The sequence below is a fragment of the Taudactylus pleione genome, unplaced genomic scaffold (assembly GCF_031769625.1).
Source record: "Taudactylus pleione unplaced genomic scaffold, aTauple2 ptg000703l, whole genome shotgun sequence".
Classification (NCBI taxonomy): domain Eukaryota; kingdom Metazoa; phylum Chordata; class Amphibia; order Anura; family Myobatrachidae; genus Taudactylus; species Taudactylus pleione.
The window spans coordinates 5,682,833-5,706,775 of record NW_028285105.1 but is presented as its reverse complement, the minus strand read 5'-3'; the positions used below and the strand labels follow the sequence as shown (position 1 = coordinate 5,706,775).

Genomic DNA, 23,943 nt, shown 5'->3' with positions numbered 1-23,943 from the left:
GGGTTCGGATTTCAGAAATCCGAACCCGCTCACCCCTACTGTAAACATGTGTTCTTAGCAAATACATGATCAACTATAGAGGCAGCAATTACTATTTCCTTCTGTTCACCTTCCTGAATTTAGTCACTATTTATCTAGCTCACCATTTTCTATTACGGTCTCTGTAAAGGTGACATTTTGTAGGTGTAACATACTGGGATGGAAATAAACGGCTTGTCTACATACTGTACATCAAAGTTTTTTAATTTATACATTGTTACTGGCCTGACTATTGTAAATAAAAATGTATTAATCAACTTTCTTTTCCACATACAAACACAACACATAATATGCTCTACAATCACAATGCACTTCAATTCACAATTGTGTTTCTAATAAAGAAATTATTACAAACACATTTGTCACCATTACAGTGCACAGAGAAGCACAATTTATAACATTAATGTTTCTTCTGCTTCTTCCTTGTTGGACGGCATTTCCTGCAACAAAATGAGAAGATCTTGACTGTGATGAAGAGCAGAGTGAGGAGACAAACAAGCAGGAAGCCAATGACATCCAAGCAGTGGTACTGGTACCAAGTAAGTTCATGGGAGGCAGGACGCAGGTGCTTCGCTCCCTTGTGACGCATGACAAACTCTATCCAGAAAACAGCCCTGTCCAGTGGTTTAACTGGCTGGTCATGGTGGATGCGTGATAACCTCATAGCATTTTCCTTATACCTAAAATGTACACCAACAGTTATAAAGCCTTGCAGTATTTGATTCCTTAACATAAGCAACAATCCCATATACTGAGTCAATTGACCATGCGCTTCCCCTAGGTACAGCATGAATTGCTGTAAGATAAAAGACTGACTAAGCACTTGGAATTTCCCCAGAGACCAGCGTATGCAACTACGGATGATACTGAGTTGTTTGCAACTTAGGACCTGATTCAGAGCTGCTCGCTGTTTGCAAGCGCTCCCTCTGAATCAGGGCTGGGATTTATTTTTTTTATTCTCCTGCCCGCTCGCTAAGCTGTGGGTGACCACCCACAGCTTGTGCGAGTGGGCTGGAAATGGTCTCGATTATCGCGACCGTCGGGCTTGCAAGGAGACCCTGTGGTAGTGTATCAGCTCTCGCAAGCCCGAGTGGACTCCCTGCTCTAATAGAGCAGGAAGTCCACTACTGACATCATGAGTGATATCAGTAGGGCCGCCCACAAACGTCAGGCGTTCCTAAGGGAATGCCTGCGCTTGCCTTACCACCCCCCCTTCCTGCCTACAAAACGGGGCGAGCTGTCAATCAACATTGACAGCCGCCCCGACTTGTAGCTAGCCCCGGAGCGACTGAACTTCAGTCGCTCACTGGGGCTCACGTTTGCGCAGGGGGCAAACATCGACCCACTTGTGAGCGCTGTGCGCTTGCGAGCGGGTCTGAATCAGCCCCTTAGTCACATCTCCACTTGCAGCTAACTGGTTGGTAACTGGGCATTTAATTTCCTTGCAGGTGTATTTGCGACTGACTTATGCTTAAATCCGCTATGCACTACTATGCCTAAAGGTGTTGTCATAGCCAGTTTAATTCGCTAGGTGAATATTTGTAGCTTTGTAGTGTATAATAATTAACTTAAAATCTAAAAGTATAAAAAGTTGTCACAGTAAACTAAAAAAAAGAAAAAAAAACTTATATTTTCATTATTAGAAAATAAGTTGTGTTGGGTTGGTTGCATTTTTAGAAATCTGTGGGAAATGATTGGTTAAGTTCTTTGGTTCGGTTTAAGGCTAGGTGCTGCTTTACTTCACTAGTCTTTACTATAGGTTTTTTGATCAATAGTAGTTTTAAAGGGGAGATTTATCAAAGTTGGAGAGAGATAAGTGGAGAGAGGTAAAGTACCAACCAATCAGCACCTAACTGTCATTTTTCAAACACATGCCCTGATTCAGAGCCGGACGCTCTCACAGAGCGCTCGCTCTGAATCAGGGCAGTCCCTGCTCCTTTTTGGAGAGGCCTCCTGGCCGCTGGCATAGCTGTGGGTGACCACCCACAGCTATAGCGAGCGGCCAAAATGATGGTCAAGGCTATCGCGACCATCGGGCTTGCGATGAGACCCTGCGGTAGGGTCTCGCTGCTGCAAGCCCAGGAGTGCTTTTGGCTCTATCAGAGCCAAAAGCACTCACACTGACATCACTAGTGATGTCAGTGGGGCCGGCTCCAGATGGTAGGCGTTCCCATGGGAACGCCTCCGTCCGGGCAGCCACGCCTCCGGCGCGCCCACCAAAGGGGGCGTGCTGTCAATCAACATCGACAGCACGCCCCCTTTGGTGCGAGACCCATAACGACGGCTTGGCCGTCGTTATTCGGGTCTCGCACATGCGCACGATGGAGCCGCCTCCGTCGTGCGCATGCAAACTTGGGCACCATCGACCCGCTTGCGAGCGCTCGCGAGTGGGTCTGAATCAGGCCCACAGTCTGTAACATCGCAGTTAGGAACTGATTGGTTATCTTTCATAAATCTCCCCCTTAGGGGTAAATTTACTAAAGCTCGATTTTAATTGATTAGAAATCGATCTAAATTGATCTACATCTATGTTATGTTTCAGGGGCTAAATCACATATTTACTAACAGACTTTTTTTTATATATCGATTTTTAAATGTTAGTAAATGTTTAATTTAGACCCTGAAGCACAACATTGATGTTGATCGATTTTTTCATTAATTACAATCAACTTTTAGAAAATGTACCTTTCAGTGTTATATTATTATGTTTTGTCAGATTAGGGCTAGAGCAGAGTTTCCCAAACTCTGTCATTACGGTCCAGGATTTAAGGCTATCCATACTCGAGCACAGGTGACTTAATTAGGGATGGGTATGGGATCCTGGTGGTCAAAATCCCAACGCCGGCATACCTGTCGGTAGGTACCCTGACCCTCCCCCTGCTTCCCTACCCTAACCCTCCCTCGCCAGTGCCTGAACCTAACCTGCCCCCTAGTGCCTAAACCTAACCTCTCCCTTCCCGCATCCTAAACCTAACCCTCCCCACCTAGTGCCTAACCCTAACCCTTCCCCTAGTGCCTAACCCTAACCCTCCCCCTAATGCCTATCCCTAATGCCTAATCCTAACCCTCCCCCCAACCCCGCTACTTACCTTCGGGATGCCAGCGCCGGTATTCTGACAGGTGTTGGGATTCTGGCGCCGGTACTCTAAGCTCCGGCATCCTCTGTGCCGGATACTGAAAGTACCCCCTTAATTAGTACCTCAGAAAATTTTATTTAACCATGTGGACTCAAGCATGGATATCCTTAAGACCTGGACTATAATAGCAAAGTTTGGGAAACACTGGGCTAGAGGATTAGGACCAGCAGTTGATTTAGGGCAGTTGAGATTAGTTGAATATAAAATAGCAAACAAAATGACATAAAATAATAAACCGATAATAAAATTCTTACGTAGGATTGTTGATGACTGTGTTAACAGCATCTACTAAGTCTTGGGTTTGCATATTGTTTATGTCCAACATTTCTGCCATGCCCTTTGTCTTCATGTGAATAATATTATCTGGCTGATCAGCAAAGAGCGGTATTCCCACCATAGGGATTCCATGATATATAGCTTCATATATTCCATTAGTTCCGCCATGAGTTATGAAAGCTTTGGTCTTGGCATGACCTGAAATAAAACATATAAAATTAAAAGTAAAAGTGATATTTAGACGGCATCCGGGCACCAGACCAGAATGTCGACAGGTTGTGAATGTTGACAATCAGAATGTCAATATTTACTTTAGGTTGACCACCAATATGTTGACATGGTTAAAATGTTGCTTGTTCATAAAATCTGCATTTTGCATGTCAACACCAGAATGTCAACATACAGTTTTTTCTTATTTTTAGGGTTAGGTTTAGTGTTAGACTAAAATAAGCAAAAAACAGTATGTTGACATTATTGTGCTGACATTTTAACATCGTAATTATTAACATGTCGCCATTTTAACAATGTCAAAATTTTCGAATGTCAGCATATTGGTTGTCGACCAATATTGACATTCTGACTGTTGGAATTCAGAATATGTAGACAATTTGAATGTCGACATTCCATACCACACCCATTTAGACAGCTGAGAAAATCCTACGCAGATTTCTGCCTTTAAAAACAAACCACTGCTTTAAATACTGTAGCAAAAATTGATAACTTTGACAAATCACTTTTCATTACATTTCCCTCCTGTCTGTAAGTTTATGTAAGGGCACCGAAAAGCACTATTCAGAACCAAAATGTATGTAGTAACAAAAACATGTTGCTTGCATTTGGCTATATAGTATGTGTCGAAACTGGATTATTGGCTGAGACAAGATCAGTTTAAAATTGAAGCGTGCATGACGCCATCTTGCGAATGGCAGCTAGACTCCATTTTAGAAACAAGAATCTACAAGATGCCATTTTGCGACAAGCGCCATTTTAAGTTACAACTCACAAGCTAAGTACAGATGGCAATGTTTTTGATAATCTACCAAGGGCAACTGGAAGAACAGCTTCCCGAGTAAAACTAAATAGAATAGACAATGAGTGTTTTTACATACAAATTGGGAATCCCTGTGTGCAGACAAGTATAGTTGTGGCAATTGTAATATAATCCAGGCATTGATCTACACAATTGGATTTGTCTGAATCTTAAACAGGTTTTAGCCCCACACCCAGACAGGATGGCCCCAGCTTCACAGCTTGGGGTAACACATTTGCATTCACACAAGAGTCTGGGAGAACAAAAGAGCTTTTCCTTTGAACACAGGAAAGGTGGGGGCTGCTGAGACAGGGGGCATGTGAAACTATCATGCTCAGCAATCCACACTGCTAGGTGTTCACTTAGTAAGTGTTAAGTGCACCATTTCTCATACACACATTAATACGCACACATCTGCACCAAGTTAACTAGCATCTTTAAATCAAACCCCACATACTCACACATTACATATCCACATAAAAGGTTTAATAAGCTTTAAGGTATAAGATTTAAGTTTGTTCAGCTAGTATAAATGCTGTGAAATAAAGATATTTGATAACTAAGGTTTTATACATGCTAAGAGAGCCGTGTTTGGTTTCGTACTGATGCGTACTCTTTCAACAGAATTACGGTACTATCGGTTTGGAGATCGCATCATGCATTCTCGACTTATGGACCACAGAGACTACAAGCAACAAAATGTATATTTTATGAACAACTGTTAGGATGACTGTTATGGAGCAGGAGGGCAGAGACCCCCAGTTGTTGGAGGCTGGGTTGAGTCTATTTGAACCAGCCTGTTAAACGCTCTGTAACAGATGGTTCCCCCATGGGAACCAATGGCATAAGCAAGAAACTTCTCTATTGTCCTGTCTATTCTGGGGGGTATAAACATGTGTGCTCAAACACTGGGTCTTTCGTCTTCTTGCTGAATGCTGATAGAAGGAGGTTTTCTTTCTGAATGCCGGGATCTGGTCCAGAGCGCATGCGTATGTATACTGTACTTGGGGTCTGTATAATTCCTTTGCGTCTTATTGTGTATGGATCAATAGGGTGTAACTGACTGTACTTTTTACTTGAATAATACTTTGTGCTTCGGAACCACACGTTCAGAGTCTGGAGTCTTTTATTTACTGTATGACTGCGTACGCAAATTGGTGTCATCCTTAGAGGTTTATAGGTAGGATTTTAGAAGGTACAGGCAGGGGTATATAGAGGTTCTGATCCAATATCGTCATATGGAATATATAACAATATGTCATATATTAGGTTTTAACACTTTCTAATTTATTTTCCTATTGCTAAAATTGTGTCTTTAAGTTCTATGCCCATGAGAAAATAGTGTTGTGAACTAACTACAAATACTGCTTAGTAGAGGAGTGTACTAATACACCATTATGGGTACTCTGAAGCTCAGAAGTGTGACAGACTTTGTATGGTCATGTTAACATTGAACTGGAAAAGGGTTATCTACTAATGTTAGTATTGACTAGGATTAATCTAGAAAAGGTGTTCCCTTTAATATAGCATATAATGGGGCTTTTGTAATAGCCTGCAAGATGCAGACACGATTGTGATTACGGCAAGTCTTCCTGCATTTTTAAAGCGGCGATCATTTAAAAGGCTATTTAAAGCCATCCACGTCTGTAGTGATGGCTGTGGCACTTCTCACATCTCTTGGAGCAGAATTGATAGAAGCCCCTGACAAATTGCCAAATGCAAACCTCTGAGGTAGCAACTCATTCTTTTCATCAATTTCTGCCTGACCCCCAATATACACCATGACATAACTCAGTTCCAAAACTCAGACGGAGCTGGCAAGAAAATTTACCTTCTTATTTTTTTTTGATGCTTGCTATTATACTGTTCTTGTCTTTCATTTTAAGGTTTTGCTTGCCTACTCATCTGGACCCCACTGTATAGCATTTTGTCAACAAATGTCTAGGTATGGTACTGGCACTAACATGAATAATTTTAAATAAAATTAATTAACACAAATATTTTACATTGAGTATCTAATAAAACAAAGTAGCACCAGCATGTCTCCAGGAGGTCTGCAGAAGACTTACCCAGAAGATCATTCTGTGGTATCCAGTCATACAGCACTGTATTCTCCCCTAATGTATCTGGTTTCTTCCCACCGTATCGCCAGATTACCTGTTTAAAATAGCACATTATGGATTGTTAATAATAACAAATGAAAGTAAATTATAGTTAATAATTACCTTACATTTGAACAAATGGTGATGGAAAATTACATTTGGTTATGATAAATTGTACAAAGCCCCAATCTAGAAGTAGCCTGTTACTGGTACATGGTGGTAGGAAAGGAACAATAAATGATATATGTGTACCCTACAGGTCTTCGTGGACCTCTAACAATGAGGGTTACCTAGACCATCTACATAGATTTTATCATAGAATGTGACCGTCCTCACCAAGAGCCATTTTTCACCAAAGCTAGGCGCCACTTCACAAATCTTTATCATCCGGCCGGATAATAAACCATCTCATTTGAAACCACAGCTTTTCCTTCCTCCGTGTTTCAGGCGTACACTTCCTCATTTTGAACATCTCTACATTTTGCAGATACCACACTTGCTGCCCTCCTTGCCTCCCTCAACTCTTGGACCCTGAAGGCACACTGGTGCCTCCTTATTACTGGGTTCCCTGCTGCCCTATGATCTCCTCCTACATGATCTTGCAGTGGCTGGACTCAATCTATAACTGCTTGGCCACTTCCCTCTCTGTAGGCTTTCTGTACTTTTCCTTGACCCCACTGTTTTTATTATTTTCAGTAGCTTTTTTCCATCTAAAATGTTTATCTACAATTTTGTGTACTAGATATTATTTTGTTTCCAGTAGCTAATTTGTCTCAGAAGTCCATAGCTAATTCCCACAACCAGCCTTCCTTCCTCCCTTTCCCTTCCCTTCCCTTGAAATCCATCTTAGCCTATAGATGTGTCCTTTGAATGGTGCGAACGCAGCTTGTGGCATTGCGTAGCATAGCGCATGCGGCTAATCACATGGCACGAGGCATTCACATGTTTGTAGTGCGAACACCAAAGATGTAAGACGACACATCTGTATGAGCGATTCAAACATTATCAGTATCACCCAGGTAGCCTAATGAAGTAGCACAAACCTTAAATGAAGAGGGAACAAGTACCTCAGAAAAATGCCCAACAAATCTTCTAGAAAACTTTGGAGAAGGTTAGGAGATCATTTTGTTGACAATCAAACCATATAGCCTACAGCAATTGATTGGTTTGGTATACATCTGCTATCTGCCTGCAATTTATCCTTGTATTGAACTTGATGCAAATTGGTTGTGACCATTGCCCATGTCTCGTGTCATGCAGTTCCTGAACTGCTGGTACATTACTATGACTGCTTGAAACAGGAAAATACTGTGGATGATAACCACAGTTCATGAAAAACAGACTCTGCAATGTGGATGCATGTTGAATACTGTATGTCAATTCTGTCAATAATAAATATTGCACAAAATTATTTTGCTGATAGTTTTGCAGATTGCCTGATCAAAAGATTCTCCACACTGGCTCCTTGCAGGTGAGACACACACATCTTTAAATACCTGACACTATGGGTCTGTATCTAAGTCAAACGCAGCAGATTATGTGTCTGCATCTTTTGCTGGTTGCACAACTATGAATTTGTGCAAAGACCTACCCTGGTGTACAGCCATGTGTCTGAATTTGCAAGATGCACAAATTCAGCCTCTTTAGACACTTGGTGCATCTTTAGATACAATTATCGGCCACACCATTGAAACTTGCACCAGCCCCATGCTCGATGCAGCTCGTTCGTCAGAGTATGGCCTCCAATGTGAGTGAAGCATCTGAGTTTGCAACCATTTCAGTCACATGCCTGCAATGCTCCCATAACATGCTCCTAAAGCCGGACACTATCCGTGCATCCGCCATAGCCACCTCCCTGTCACCTTCTAGGAATGCCCAATACATTTTCAAGACATTTCTGAGACTGTGTGTCTCAATTACAAATGCAGTTCTGTGCACATGGACTATGGATGCATGCGCAGTACAACTTAGACACATACGCAGTAGAATAAAAGTCACTCAACTACATCCTACATTGACAGTGTGCCCGACTGAGAATAAGGCCCTATGTGTCTTTGCCGCTTTGGGTTCAAACTGCAATATGGAGTATTATACTCATAATTATCCTGCCAAGCAGGACAGTATTTAATATAGTGCGAAATAACCGTACCATTTCTTGATTGTCATACAGGAGTCATGGAACAGTTGTAACACAAATTTTTGCAAATAGTCAGTATGTACATACACATGAGATTTAAGACACCCATCTTTCATCTCTTGATATGAGCCTCTAATGGCTTCTAAGATGACGAGTAGCAATGGCAAGTAGAAAAGAGAGGGGGGTTTAACCCCCTATTGTTCCTCAGCACACTGAAATATGCTAGCAACAATATATGAACACTATATGGTAATAGAATTTCAGAGATATTAGTTGCATGCATTTGCAAATACATGGGATGCTGCTAGGCCTCTTCAAGGCTTCTCTGTCACTAGCAGTCCCTACACTAAACGGTTCACGTCTGGGGCGCGGAGCACCCCAAAATAACATCCAGCACAGGACCCCCCCAGGGCATCACACGAAAAAATGGAAAAAGAGTGACAGTGCAGTGTAAAGTATAGCCAGCTAAGCTGGCTCTCAATTCGGATGCATTTATGTATGTGCCTTTATCATGAGGCCTTACATTTGCCAAAAATATATATGTGCCTTTATTATGAGGCTATAATTGGCATACATTACATTTGGGGTGAGCGTTTGGGCGTAGGGCCCACGAGGCTGCTCTGGCTGGGCCTCCTGAGGGCATCACCACTTAAGTTACTTTTCACATCACCTTTTTATATTTGTTTATTATTCATGTAATTTTTCACATATATTTTAACCCCTTAACACTTAGTAATTACTTGTACACTTCTATACTTTACACCGCACTTTCACTCTTTTTTCCATTTTTCGTGTGATGCCCTGGGGGGGTCCTGGGCTGGACGTTATTTTGGGGTGCTCTGCGCCCCGGACATGAACTGTTTAGTGTAGGGACTGCTAGTGACAGAGAAGCCTTGACGAGGCCTAGCAGCATCCCATGTATTTGCAAATGCATGCAACTAATATCTCTGAAATTCTATTACCATATAGTGTTCATATATTGTTGCTAGTATAATTCAGTGTGCTGAGGAACAATAGGGGATCAAAGCCTCCTCTGTTTTCTACTTGGTATGACCCCTCCCTTTCAAGCACCTGAAAAAAGTGCTACCAGAATGATTGAGCAGCTGCCATTTTTTTGTTTTTGAGTAGCAATGGCAATATGTTTTTGAGATATTGTGGTGCATGGGCAACCACGAGGCAACCATGATGCCTTGGAGTTTTTTTAAAATTGACAAGGCCCACCTTGTTAAGCATTTGCAAATTTGACTGACTTGATTATTTGATCATACTATAAATTATGGTGATCCCTAAGAATGGTCGCTGGTTGAACGTTCGGCTCACGTAAACATACCCCTTCCTTTAAGGCCAAGACTATAGCCAATAATTCTCTGCCTCCAATAGAGCAATTTTCTCAGCCCCAGCTAGTTGCTTAGTAAAGTAAGTCCAAGGATGTAATATTTTCTTTAATTCCTGCTTTTGAGATAGTGTCGCACCCACTGCAATCTCTGACGCATCTACCTCTAACACAAACGGTAATTGAAGATCAGGATGGCACAGCAGTGGAACGGACAGATAAGAATTCTTCAACTGGCTGAAAGTTTATGTTTAGCTTCTTATGAGTTAACATTATCAGAGGTTGCACTATCGCTGACATCTATAGGCCCTGGTCAATCTTGAATTGCCATAATTTTACTCATGTGTATCCCTTTTCCACAAATGATATGACCTAGAAATTCAATGTTATTTATCTCTAAAGGGCACTTTTCCAACTTGAAATACAACCCATGAGCTCTGAGTCTTTCAATGACCCTACATACATGTACTCAATGTTGCTCTGAATTTTCAGAGTAAATAAGGATGTCATCCAAATAAGTTACAACAAACTGATCTAGAATGTCTCTGAAAATGTTATTTAAATTTTTTTTTAAAAAGTTGCTGGTGCATTTACTCATTTGAAAGCATGACTAGATATTAACAGTGGTCATCTTGTTTTAAAGTCCATGTTCCACTCATCTCCAGCCCCGATGTGAATCAAATGGTTTGTTCCACTTAAATCAAGTCGTGTATATATTTTGGCTTCTTTCAACCATTCAAACAGCTCTGAAATAAGTGGTAGAGGATATCTGTTGCTTATTGTAACATGTAAGCTCTGCATTGCCTTAAGCTACTTTCTTTCTGACTCACAAAAAATCGACCAAACATAATTAGGGCACCAGGACAGATGTCCACTGGACAGTCATACATCCTGTAAGGAAGGAGTGCTTCTGCTAGTTGTTTAACAATGACATCTCTGTAGTCTTGGCACCCATATGAAATGTCTGGCACACTTCCTAGCAAGACACACATAACAGTTTTAACAGGTTTCTCTTCACAGGTAGCAGCAGCAAATGTAAGGCTTCAGTTTTTCCAACCAATAGTTGGGTTATGTTTTGTTGACTAGGGTATTCTGAGAACAATAGGGAATTTAGTGTTTCCCCCTACCAGGGCACCATTCTTTCCCTCTCTCTCACCTTCTGTTGAAATGTCCCTCAAGGCCATCCACCAAGTTTGATGCCTATGTGTCATCTTTGACTTCTCTCTGTCCTTCCCACAACACATTAAAAAGATATCTCACTTTTGCCACTTCTGCCTTTGTAACATCTATAAGATCAAGCCCTTTCTCACCACTGATACCACTGAAACACACTCATCACACACTCATCATCACATGGCTTGACTATTGTAACTTCCTTCTCTCTGGTCTCCACCTCACTTGCCTTTCCCCACTTCAATCCATCATAAACACTGTTGCATATCTCATTTTTCTCTCTAAATGTTAGCCTCTCCCCTTCCCCTCTGCAACCTGTTCACTGGCTCCTCATCCCCCACAGAATCCAGTTCAAGCTCCTTACCCTCACATACAAAACACTTAATAACTCTGCAGCCTCCTACATCTTTGACATCATCTCTGTCTACACTCACATTCACATTACTCTTTACATGATGCCTGCAGGTTTATCCACAAGTCATATGCTAACACTTTCCCATTAATTATGGAATACATGTGATTTTCCACAGCTAGCCAATGGTTCCCATGGCTCTATCCACTTCATCAGGATCTGGATGGTCACCTGGATCATTTAGCTTTTTTTGCTTTAGCTGGATCTCCATGGCGAATTTACACGTGGCGTAATTCTCTGAGCCTCTCAATTTTACTAGCTACTGCACTGTGCATTTTTGGTCTTGATCCAAATAATGGACTTTACTGTATATTTTAAACTTGAGGTCCTGTGCCCATAACCTATTCATTTAACCTATTGGTAGAACCTGTTTGGTTACAATAGGTGTCAGCGGAATGTGAAATGGAGGTTAATCCATACACATGTCCTGGTGTTATACACAGGGTTAGCAGCGGTGTGTATAGAGTAACAGCGGTGGGCACAGGGTTAACAATTGTAATGCAGGTAAGGGCTGTGGCAGTGGTAATAACAGTACGTTACTACAGAGGAGCTAAGTACCACACATCTGTGCAGTATTGCGGAACTATACACAGTGGCATGAATGAAGTTCGCACATGCTCATTAGCACGGCAGTGACGTCATCCTGCTGGCGTGTCACTGTATGCGAGGAGACAGCGCAGGTGCGCACGCCTCTCCAATAGTTTTCATATTCAAAAATATCTAGGCACTACAAGCTATTGCTTAAATGGTCCAGCTTGCTAGAAGAATGTTTCTAGTGTACCACAACAGAAGCATAAAGGGACAATTTATTTTTTAAGTTATATCTGTAATAATATTAATATTTGTCCAGCAAATGTGTGTGTATGTGTTCAATTATTGTGACCTAGAAATACATAGTTCCCAATTGTATGTAATTTCCAGGGCAGTTTTAAAGATCTGTCCCTGATATGCCCCTATTTTAAGTATAGATCAACTACACTAAATATTCCCTTTTTTGTTCTGTCTGTAATATGTAATTCTTATTATCTATTCTTGCCAATGCTCTCTCTGGCACAGGGCACCAAAAAGTCTAGTTATGGCACTGCTAAATAGTAAGCAGATTTTTTGCTTTCATGTAAAGTTAATGTAACCTGAACCCCTTGCATTACAGCATAGTTTGTACATGTGCTCCCTTCAGCTGGTGCACATGTACAAACTATGCTGTGATGCAAGCCCAAAGTGTCCTTGGAATAAATGTAACCCAAAGTGTCCTAATGACAGAACTAAACACACTGGATCTGATGTTGGCTGCAACTTAAGTTGAGTTGAGTTACGGTACACAGACTTTTATATCCTTGCGAATCAATACTAGGGGTGAGCGGGTTCGGATTTCTGAAATCCGAACCCCCCCGAGCCCCCCCGATCCGAGTCCGATCAGAGTCAGGCTCGACTTTTCCCGCCTGACTCGGATCTGAAATCGAGGCAAAACGTCATCATCCCGCCTTCCGAGTCTCGCGGGTTTTGGATCCTATATAAGGTACCCGCGTCGGCGCCATTTTCTCACTCGGCTGTGGACAGTGAAGAGGGAGGGTGGGAGTTAGTGCTGTGTAGTGTAGTGTAGTGTAGTGCTGCTGTTGTCCACTACTTCAAAGTCCATAGGGGCTGGCTGTGTTGTGCTGTGCTGCTGTTGTTAATAGGGGCTGTGTCCACTACTTCAAAGTCCATAGGGGCTGGCTGGACTGTGTTGTGCAGTCAGTTCTCCATAGGGGCTGTGTCCACTCCAAAGTCCTGTGCAGTGTCCCAGTCCTAAAGGGGTGCTGTAGTGTTGTCCAGGGGGTGCTCTGTCCATCAGGGGTGCTCCCCCCAAGTGCTAAAAAAATAATATATTTTCTGTGTTTGTGAATTGTGTGCGCAGTAGCCGCACGTGCATCAACAAAGTAGTGCCAAGCGTGCGCCTGTGTCATAAGTAAAGGGCCGGCTGGCTTGACCGTTAAAGGGTGCTGTAACCCCCAAAGTACACTCCAGTCCAAACCAAAAAAAAAATTATTTTCTGTGTTTCTGAATTGTGTGCGCAGTAGCCACACGTGCATCAACAAAGTACTGCCAAGCGTGCGCCTGTGTCATAAGTAAAGGGCCGGCTGGCTTGACCATTAAAGGGTGCTGTAACCCCCGAAAGTACACTCCAGTCCAAACCAAAAAAAAAATTATTTTCTGTGTTTGTGAATTGTGTGCGCAGTAGCCGCACGTGCATCAACAAAGTAGTGCCAAGCGTGCGCCTGTGTCATAAGTAAAGGGCCGGCTGGCTTGACCGTTAAGGGTGCTGTAACCCCCGAAAGTACACTCCAGTCCAAACCAAAAAAAAAATTATTTTCTGTGTTTGTGAATTGTGTGCGCAGTAGCCGCACGTGCATCAACAAAGTAGTGCCAAGCGTGCGCCTGTGTCATAAGTAAAGGGCCGGCTGGCTTGACCGTTAAAGAGTGCTGTAACCCCCAAAGTACACTCCAGTCCAAACCAAAAAAAAAATTATTTTCTGTGTTTGTGAATTGTGTGCGCAGTAGCCGCACGTGCATCAACAAAGTAGTGCCAAGCGTGCGCCTGTGTCATAAGTAAAGGGCCGGCTGGCTTGACCGTTAAGGGTGCTGTAACCCCCGAAAGTACACTCCAGTCCAAACCAAAAAAAAATTATTTTCTGTGTTTGTGAATTGTGTGCGCAGTAGCCGCACGTGCATCAACAAAGTAGTGCCAAGCGTGCGCCTGTGTCATAAGTAAAGGGCCGGCTGGCTTGACCGTTAAAGGGTGCTGTAACCCCCGAAAGTACACTCCAGTCCAAACCAAAAAAAAAATTATTTTCTGTGTTTGTGAATTGTGTGCGCAGTAGCCGCACGTGCATCAACAAAGTAGTGCCAAGCGTGCGCCTGTGTCATAAGTAAAGGGCCGGCTGGCTTGACCGTTAAAGGGTGCTGTAACCCCCGAAAGTACACTCCAGTCCAAACCAAAAAAAAATTTATTTTCTGTGTTTGTGAATTGTGTGCGCAGTAGCCGCACGTGCATCAACAAAGTAGTGCCAAGCGTGCGCCTGTGTCATAAGTAAAGGGCCGGCTGGCTTGACCATTAAAGGGTGCTGTAACCACCAAAGTACACTCCAGTCCAAACCAAAAAAAAAATTATTTTCTGGCTTTGTGAATTGTGTGCGCAGTAGCCGCACGTGCATCAACAAAGTAGTGCCAAGCGTGGGCCTGTGTCATAAGTAAAGGGCCGGCTGGCTTGACCGTTAAAGGGTGCTGTAACCCCCAAAGTACACTCCAAACCAAAAAAATATATATTTTCTGTGTTTGTGACTTGTGTGCACTGTGGCTGCACGTGCATCAACAAAGGAGCAGCGCCACGCGTGCGCCTGTGTCCCATAAGTAAAGAGCCGGCTGGCTCATTTCTTAAAGGGTGGTGTAACCCACAAAGTGCACTACTCTCCAGCAAAAATAAAAAAATATTTTCTGTGTTTGTGTGCGCTTTAGCCGCACGTATATATCAATATAACATAAATGGAGGACCAAACTTTCTCCGATAAAAATAAAATAGGGAAAGATCAAGAACCACTTCCTCCTAGTGCTATTGCTGCTGCTGGGAGTTGTTCATCATCCCAGAGAGAAAGTAGGAACATCACTACTTTTACTAAACAATTGACCCTCCAACAGTCCCTAGCGATGAGGATGAAGTACGACAGCAGTCATCCTGAAGCAAAACGTATAACTGAGGCCTTGACTGCTATGTTGGTGTTAGACGTGCGTCCGGTATCCGCCATTAGTGCAGTGGGATTTAGACAATTGATGGAGGTAGTGTGTCCCCGGTTCCAAATCCCATCTAGATTCCACCTGCATCCTCAAAGCAGCAGCGACAAGCGTGCGTCTGTCTGTTAAAGGGTGGTGACACCCTCAAAGTGTGCTACACAAACAATAAAAATATTGTTCTTTTTTTTTCTGTCTTTGTGAATTGTGTGGGCTGTAGCCTCACTTGCATCCTCAAAGCAGCAGCGACAAGCGTGCGTCTGTCTGTTAAAGGGTGGTGTAACCCTCAAAGTGCTCCAAAAAATAAAAAACTATTTTTTTAATGTGTTTGTGACTTGTGTGCGCTGTAGCCGCACGTGCATCAACATAGTAGCAGCGCCAAGCGTGCGCCTGTGTCATAAGTCAAGGGCTGGTTTGGACATCTGGTCCGGACTGAAGGACGTGCCAACAATTTCTGACAAGTCTACTGTCACTGCATATGATACTGTCCTCAAAGCAGCAGCGACAAGCGTGCGTCTGTCTGTTAAAGGGTGGTGACACCCTCAAAGTGTGCTACACAAACAATAAAAATATTGTTCTTTTTTTTCTGTCTTTGTGAATTGTGTGGGCTGTAGCCGCACTTGCATCCTCAAAGCAGCAGCGACAAGCGTGCGTCTGTCTGTTAAAGGGTGGTGTAACTCTCAAAGTGCTCCAAGAAATAAAAAACTATTTTTTTAATGTGTTTGTGACTTGTGTGCGATGTAGCCGCACTTGCATCCTCAAAGCAGCAGCGACAAGCGTGCGTCTGTCTGTTAAAGGGTGGTGACACCCTCAAAGTGTGCTACACAAACAATAAAAATATTCTTCTTCTTTTTTCTGTCTTTGTGAATTGTGTGGGCTGTAGCCGCACTTGCATCCTCAAAGCAGCAGCGACAAGCGTGCGTCTGTTTGTTAAAGGGTGGTGACACCCTCAAAGTGTGCTACACAAACAATAAAAATATTGTTCTTTTTTTTCTGTCTTTGTGAAATGTGTGGGCTGTAGCCGCACCTGCATCCTTAAAGCAGCAGCGACAAGCGTGCGTCTGTCTGTTAAAGGGTGGTGACACCCTCAAAGTGTGCTACACAAACAATAAAAATATTGTTCTTTTTTTTCGGTCTTTGTGAAATGTGTGGGCTGTAGCCGCACCTGCATCCTTAAAGCAGCAGCGACAAGCGTGCGTCTGTCTGTTTAAGGGTGGTGACACCCTCAAAGTGTGCTACACAAACAATAAAAATATTGTTCTTTTTTTTCTGTCTTTGTGAATTGTGTGGGCTGTAGCCGCACTTGCATCCTCAAAGCAGCAGCGACAAGCGTGCGTCTGTCTGTTAAAGGGTGGTGTAACCCTCAAAGTGCGCTCCACAAACAATAAAAATATTGTTCTTTTTTTTCTGTCTTTGTGAATTGTGTGGGCTGTAGCCGCACTTGCATCCTCAAAGCAGCAGCGACAAGCGTGCATCTGTCTGTTAAAGGATTACATAGGTGACAGCATCCAAGTAGGCATGTCAGACAGTCCGTACCTGTACTGGCAGGAAAAAGAAGCAATTTGGAGGTCCCTGTACAAACTGGCTCTATTTTACCTGATTTGCCCCCCCTCCAGTGTGTACTCCGAAAGAGTGTTTAGTGCAGCCGGGAACCTTGTCAGCGAAAGGCGTAGGAGGTTGCTTCCACAAAATGTGGAGAAGATGATGTTCATAAAATGAATTATCAACTCTTCCAGGGAGACCAGCCTCCAGAACGTACAGAGGGACCTGTGGTTCCAGCGGGGACGAATTAATACTCTGTGAGGATGAGGATGTACACACTGAAGAGGGTGAGGAATCGGTGGATGAGGAGGATGAGGATGACATCTTGCCTCCGTAGAGCCAGTTTGTGCAGGGACAGATTAATTGCCAGCTTGTTTTGTGGGGGCCCAAACGAACCAATCATTTCAGCCACAGTTGTGTGGCAGACCCTGGCGCTGAAATGATTGCTTTGTTAAAGTGTGCATGTCCTGTTTATACAACATAAGGGTGGGAGGGCCCAAGGACAATTCCATCTTGCACCTCTTTTTTTTCTTTGCATTATGTACTGTTTGGGGCCTAGTTTTTCAAACTGCCATCCTGTCTGCCACTGCAGTTTCACGCCTAGATGGGTCACGTGTTTGTGCCGCCCACTCGTGTCGCTTAGCATAGTCATCCAGCTACCTCGGTGCAACCTTTTGGACATAAAAACACTATTGTGAGGTGTGAGGTGTTCAGAATAGACTGGAAATGAGTGGAAATTAAGGTTATTGAGGTTAATAATAGCATAGGAGCAGAAAAGCCTACAAATTCTGTGATTTTAGCTGTTTTTATGCTTTTTTTTAAAAAAATACAGATCCAAAACACAAAACCCAGAACCCAAAACACGGAAGGGTGGTTTTGGCAAAACCAATCCAGATCCAAAACACGAAGAAAGATCCAGATCCAAAACCAAAACACAAAACACGAAAAGTGGCCGGTGCACACCCCTAATCAATACATGGGCATAAATGCATGTGTTTGCTTAAAGCATGATTATACACTATTAACTTTTTTTAAACACTCCAATAGTCCATGCTGAAGAGTGTCATAGCCATTAGGGTTCTTTGCATTTTCAAAATAAATACATTGAAAGAGAATAAAAAGGTATGTCCCCCAGCCAATGTGCTGAAAGCACCAGTCCTCGCACTACTACTACTAACAGCCGTATCTGTGTGTCCCTGCAGGTCTGCATCTGCCCGCATTTGCGTGAACATGTCCTTTCTGTACTCAGACTTCAATTGCACACCCCTTCCCTCCCCCAATCCACCTCTCCAATTTCAAGGAGATGCAACCGTTAGATGCTTGTTCTGCAACCTGGGTCATGGAGTTTAACTGGAATCTTGGATTTCAACAGGGATCCCCACAAGAGAGCGTTGGACTTCATTGTGAGGAACCTTAGGCAATTTTGAAAAGCAACTTCTGGCTAAACCGAACGATTCGATATCAGAAAAGAGATCATCAGAGTTCAAAAAAGTGGATCACAAAATAATTCTGATGTCCTGTTACTAGAGCCAAAGTCAGAGGTCATTTCAAACTGCAGTTTAAAGAAGTGTAGCTTGAAGGACTGTATTTACCATATGGTACAACTAGTCAATGCCACATTCAAGGAACAGCTGATAAAGGGCTATGTTTCTTTTATGTAAATTCACTTTTTTCTTTTAATTTAGTTTTGTTTCAAGTTATCAAAAATAATTAAAAAGGGTTTTTGACTAAAGCACCTGATGTGCAACTAAGGTAGCGTCATGGTCCTGGTTAATTGCCCTCAAGCCAGTTCCTCTCTTCCCTCATCAATTGGTACAACTACTGTATCATATTTGTTTCATAAATGAAGAGGCAGTTGAAGATATCTAAGGATTCTTTAACAGAAAAGAGCAAAGGTATGCTTATTTCTTTACAACATACTGCATATATTTCTATAAAACAGAGTAGTAGACTACATATATGTATATCAGTAGCGAGTTAATGGAGTAAGACTTTGGTCTATAATATCAGGTCATATATCAAGAATGTGCATTCTAACCAATCAACAGTTAGAGATATTGTTGATTTGCATGTATTTTACACATTTGTACTTTTGCTCCTTGTTAATAAGTAACCCTATTGTGTATTAAGGAATCAATCAAAAAGCCAACTGAGAATTAAGCTGCCACATAGAAAACCTGGATGCCCATGTAATCTATTGATTGCTCAGGCCATTAAACTTGCTTGTAGCTCCCCAATAAGATAAAACAGTGAGTAAGAATTAGTAGAAAATATGAATTGTGAGTTGAAAATTTAAGTTGAGAGAAAAGGTGGCTGGTCTAGAAAACACCATTGTGCTGGACACACACAAGTAGTAACAGTGATTTATGGGAAAGTCAGCATTACCTTCTGCGGCAACTGGCTCAGAGCAGCAGCAATTACATTACTTCTTTCATCTGTCAGGTTTTTCACCATGGATCCAAGAGAAAATACCACAATGCCATGTTCTCCTGAGCTCTCAACAAGCTTTTCCATTTCCTTTAACAAACAAAATGTTTTTTTTATATTGTCCATAAAATCATATTGAAATAAAATAGTATTCTAACAAATACACCTTATAAGCTCTGCAATGCTCAGCTAGGGATGGCCATTGTAAGGGAGCCATCGAATAGTTATGGCGATGCAACCATTGCAACATGCCTTGCTATGACATGTACCCACCGCCTGCTAACCATTCGATGGCTTAACCATCAAGAATGGTATGTTACTGTGCATGTTCAATGAACATCTGCAGTGTGCGCAAGACAGAGTTTCTCCTTCCTTGTGTATGCAGCAGGAGTGATGTGACGTCAGCAGCCATAGGAAAAAAGCATGCATCACAATTTTGTCATTGAATGGCAAGAGCATCTATGTCGAATTGGAAACATCGATGGTTGCCAGCCATCTATTTCCGATGGCCGTACCTGTGCTCTCAGTGATGATGGGTGAATCGATTAGATCTATTCTGGAATTCAGACAAATTTCGAAAATTTGCTTCTACTGATTTTATTCCTGAAACTGTCCCAGAATAAATAACACTAACTTGAGAACTGGTCAGCCCTGTTCCTGTTTATATCAAATAATTAAGTAAATACTTGCAAAAAAGGCATCATGGACCCGGCTGCAAAATTCTAAGCTAGCATCAGCACTAGACATCCTTGTCTGGTTTCCGTTATAATTGGGTTATCACGATCGTGAAGGTCCCAGCTAAAGCAAAAAAATCATACCCAGTTTGGTCAGTGCAGGATGAGTGCTTCTATGGGGATGGAATGGAGGCCCAACCTCCCTCTTACCACAGGCAGTGGAAAGCTATTTTGCCCACTATAATGGACAGCAAACACTAACTACCCTGCCCATGATACCAAACAGCTGGGAAAAAAACACATCAGTCAGTTAGAAATCAACTTGCACAAAGAAATTCAAATACAAATCCTTATTCACCACTGTATTTAATATTTAAAAAAAAAAATCCACACAAAAAAAACAACCTGCCCGTAAGCTACTTCTGACTGTCTGCAACCAAATTGTCAAAGCACTCAGTTGCTGGGGCTCCTTTTCACCAGCACAATGCTACTCCAGGGTCCCAATATTGTTAATTACAATTTGCCTTGGAGCCTATGGGATTCAGGGTGAGCTCCAGTGCTTTTCAATGTGTGGTTGATAACCTCTGGAGAAAAAATTGTGTTTTACACCTCCCCTGTAGAGGCAACAGCCCTGCATAATGGTTTACTGGTTTAAACTAAAGCAGGTGGCTATGGCCTCAACTATGCCAGATCAGAAGGGAAGGAACATGTGCCGGGACCAATAGCTATCTATTGGTCAATGTGGTCACAACCTTCCTTGGCTATGTGTGGCTCATCTAATTGGGTTTCAACTGACAGCCTATGTTGTACTGTATACATTTCGAGTTCTCCAAGCAATGGGCTCGCATATGTCCTGAACTACTGGGAACAAATGTAGTACTACTAGTTGGTGTGGTTTGCAGTGGAAGGGTATTTTAACTGGAGTTTCGGGCACCTACAATGATAAAATCATATGATCTAATTTGCCCACATTATCAAAATATAGACCATTTTAGGCACATTATCAAATATTTAAGGTCAATAACAGTGACCAGTCTGGGGAAAGGTATCACGTCTGAGGGCTGGTTTGGGATGAAACAGGCGTGGGAGTCTGAAGAGGACATTTGAGAGCCGTGAAGGAACTTAGGTGGCTTGAGCCAGGATTTCCTCATGTATTGATATATAATACTGAAGGAATGGGCAGAATCGGATTGGAACCGATGATGATGGATTGAGAGCTGGATCAGTTTGAGACCAATGTTGATGAATTGAAGAACTTCAAGTATTTGAATCTGCTGTTGATGAATTGATGAACTTCATTGGTTTAGAACCGATATTGAAGAATTAAAGAACTTAACTGATGTGAGTCCGATGTTGATTAACTTGATCGGTTGGGACCGATGTTGATGAATTTATGAACTTTATTGGTTGGGACCGATGTTGATGAAGTGAAGAACTTATTTGATAAGAGTCCAATGTTGGAGGCATCAGATGGGACCGGTGGTTGGAGGTATCGGCTGGAACCGATGGAGGCTGTAAGAACAAGTCTCAGTGGTAAAACCAGACTGTTGTGCAAGATGGTACAGGAGACTTGTTTACCAGATATAGGAACTGGATTTAATGGACTGGGACCTGGGAGCTCAGCACAGAGCTGTAACTTCAGCAAGAAGCGACATTGTACTGGCAACAGAGGCCAGCCAGGAAATGGAATTTATAGGGGAGGATGCCCAGGGATTGGATGCTGCAATCAGCTGGTCTGGGAGCTCAGAGTGGAGGAAGAGCATCAGGTGACAGAGTCCAACATGGCTGTGCCCATACTGTGGTTTAGGAGGGAACTGGTGTGCAGCTTGTGTGCCATCATGCTGGGAAGACACGGTATGAGCAAGGAGCTGCGGAGAGCCATCTCCATGCTCAGTGACAGGACACTGAGCGGACGGGGCAGGAGCAGCATAGACAGACCTCAGTACCAGCCGGGAATGATATGCAGCGCAAGCGGACCTCTGTGCTAACCAGGAGTGATGCACAGCGCGAGCGCAGCTCTAGCCTGGACAGGCACCAGAGAGGTAAGAGAGTGGTTTTTAAGGCCCAGAGCGTGACAAATTGTTTTCCAACTGGTGTTTTTCGTTATTTTGCAAAATAAACTGCTTGTAATTCAAACATACCCAATATGAATATATTAATTAATAAAAAAAAAAAATTATTTATACAAGAGGTTTCTCGTCCACAATCTATCATTTGCTTGTTGCCTCAGCCACAATGGGTTCTCGTAGCGTCACATTCAAGCCATTTTTTTAAAATAATTATTTCTTCTGCTCAAAAGCATGCCTACCTAATTTATGTAATCATGTAATCAAAGCTTTAGTTGTATCTAGAATCAGTTTTCAGGTAGTCCCCGGACCCCTGGAAGAGTGGGTGAATCTCCCACATCCTGCCCACTTCCGAGTGAAATGGGCACGTTGGAAAAATAATACCGGGAATCGTGGGTGCGTAGGGAGGAGATGGGGCCAATATGACACAATTTGCATAATTTTAGCCCTGCCCTCTTCCCACGGACCCACAATTCCGAACCTTTTGCAGCAATTGGGGCAGGACTTATTGTAGGTTTTATTTGCTGGCTGTCACGCCTTAGCCGATTTATTACTGTAAAAATGCACTTTGCCCTTATTGGAGGCGCAATAAGCGGCTCGGCTGCACCCCGTTGACTTTTTGCTGAACATTTCCAGCTCCCTCTCCGCTCTGCTGTTTCCGGCTGCCGCACTGCCCCTCCACGTGAACTCCAGCTCATTAAGGACATCAAACTATCCTCATTGTGGCAGGAGCTGCTCGTCTTCAGGACAGTGCGAGTGGAGGCACTCTTGGCTATAGTAGTTGGGGTGGTGCAGACCTTGCATCCTCCAGGCTAGTCTGCTCTTCATTGTTGGGGCAGTTGTGATGACTGCTGCCCAGAACAAGTTTTAGCTTCAGACGCGGTGTGGCATGTACAAAATTTTCCCCGTCAAAATTAAAATGTGCCCTCCATGGTGATCAGCACCCTGCCCAAAAAAAACTTCTAGAGTGAACAGTACTAATAAAGAGAGAGCCTGGCCCAGCGCCCTGACTGGTCAGCTACATCTCCTCTCCGGACTTTTTGCAGAGTGAAGAATTTAAAAGTCAGCAAGTATGTCCTTAAGTTTTCTGATTTTTTTATTTTTTATACATCTCTACATTTTAACTTGCAATTTCAATCTATTCAGTTTTATGTACTATTGTGTTTTGAATAATTTTCATGTGTGTGTATAGAAGAGTGAACTACCTCTGGTAAAGGTTTTGCTGGTTTACAGTGCAGACCTCCTACAAACTCAAAGTTAGGAAGCAGTGGTCGTGGATACTCAAAATCCCAGTATGTCCGAATGAGCCACAATTCTGCTTTCCCCATAATTTCACAAAGTGTGGTGGGTCGACCTGAAGAAAATAAAAATATACAGTATATTAGGGAAATCATGTATTAAGCATCTAGAGGATGACATGCATTAACAACAGGATAAAGATCAGACGTTATCTAGCCAGGATACGTTTAGTATCCCGACACAGGGAATACCGGCGCTTAGAATACCGGTGCCGGAATCCCGAAAGTAAGTAGCGGTGTTGGGAGGAGGGTTAGGGGTTAGGCACTAGGGGGAGGGTTAGGGTTAGACACTAGGGGGGGAGATTAGGTTTAGGGTGCGGGGAGGGGGAGGTTATGTTTAGGCACTGGGGGGAGGTTAGGTTCAGGCACCGGGGAGGGAGGGTTAGGGTAGGGAGAGGGTTAGGAGCGACGGCATCCCATACCCATCTCGATCTGGCCATATGTATGCATTATGAGTACAAAGTATTATTGATGCTAGTTTACATAGTTTATACTGTATATAGTTTAATACAGTATTATACACTGTAAAATTGTA

The 23,943-nt window shown here is 42.8% G+C and overlaps 1 protein-coding gene across 3 annotated transcripts in view; it reads right to left on the bottom strand.

Annotated features, from left to right (window-relative positions):
* Positions 1-222: 222 nt before the first annotated feature.
* The window catches only part of LOC148477666 (UDP-glucuronosyltransferase 2A1-like), a 149,769-nt gene continuing 126,048 nt past the window's right edge, over positions 223-23,943 (bottom strand). For all 3 annotated transcript variants that reach the window (XM_088456427.1, XM_088456429.1, XM_088456428.1), the window contains 5 exons: positions 23,316-23,464; positions 19,329-19,460; positions 6,552-6,639; positions 3,431-3,650; positions 223-719 (listed from right to left, as the gene is read on the bottom strand). In XM_088456427.1, the coding sequence (XP_088312553.1) occupies positions 440-719; positions 3,431-3,650; positions 6,552-6,639; positions 19,329-19,460; positions 23,316-23,464 (869 nt within the window). In that variant the 3' untranslated portion in view covers positions 223-439. The remainder of the gene's footprint in view (positions 720-3,430; positions 3,651-6,551; positions 6,640-19,328; positions 19,461-23,315; positions 23,465-23,943) is intronic.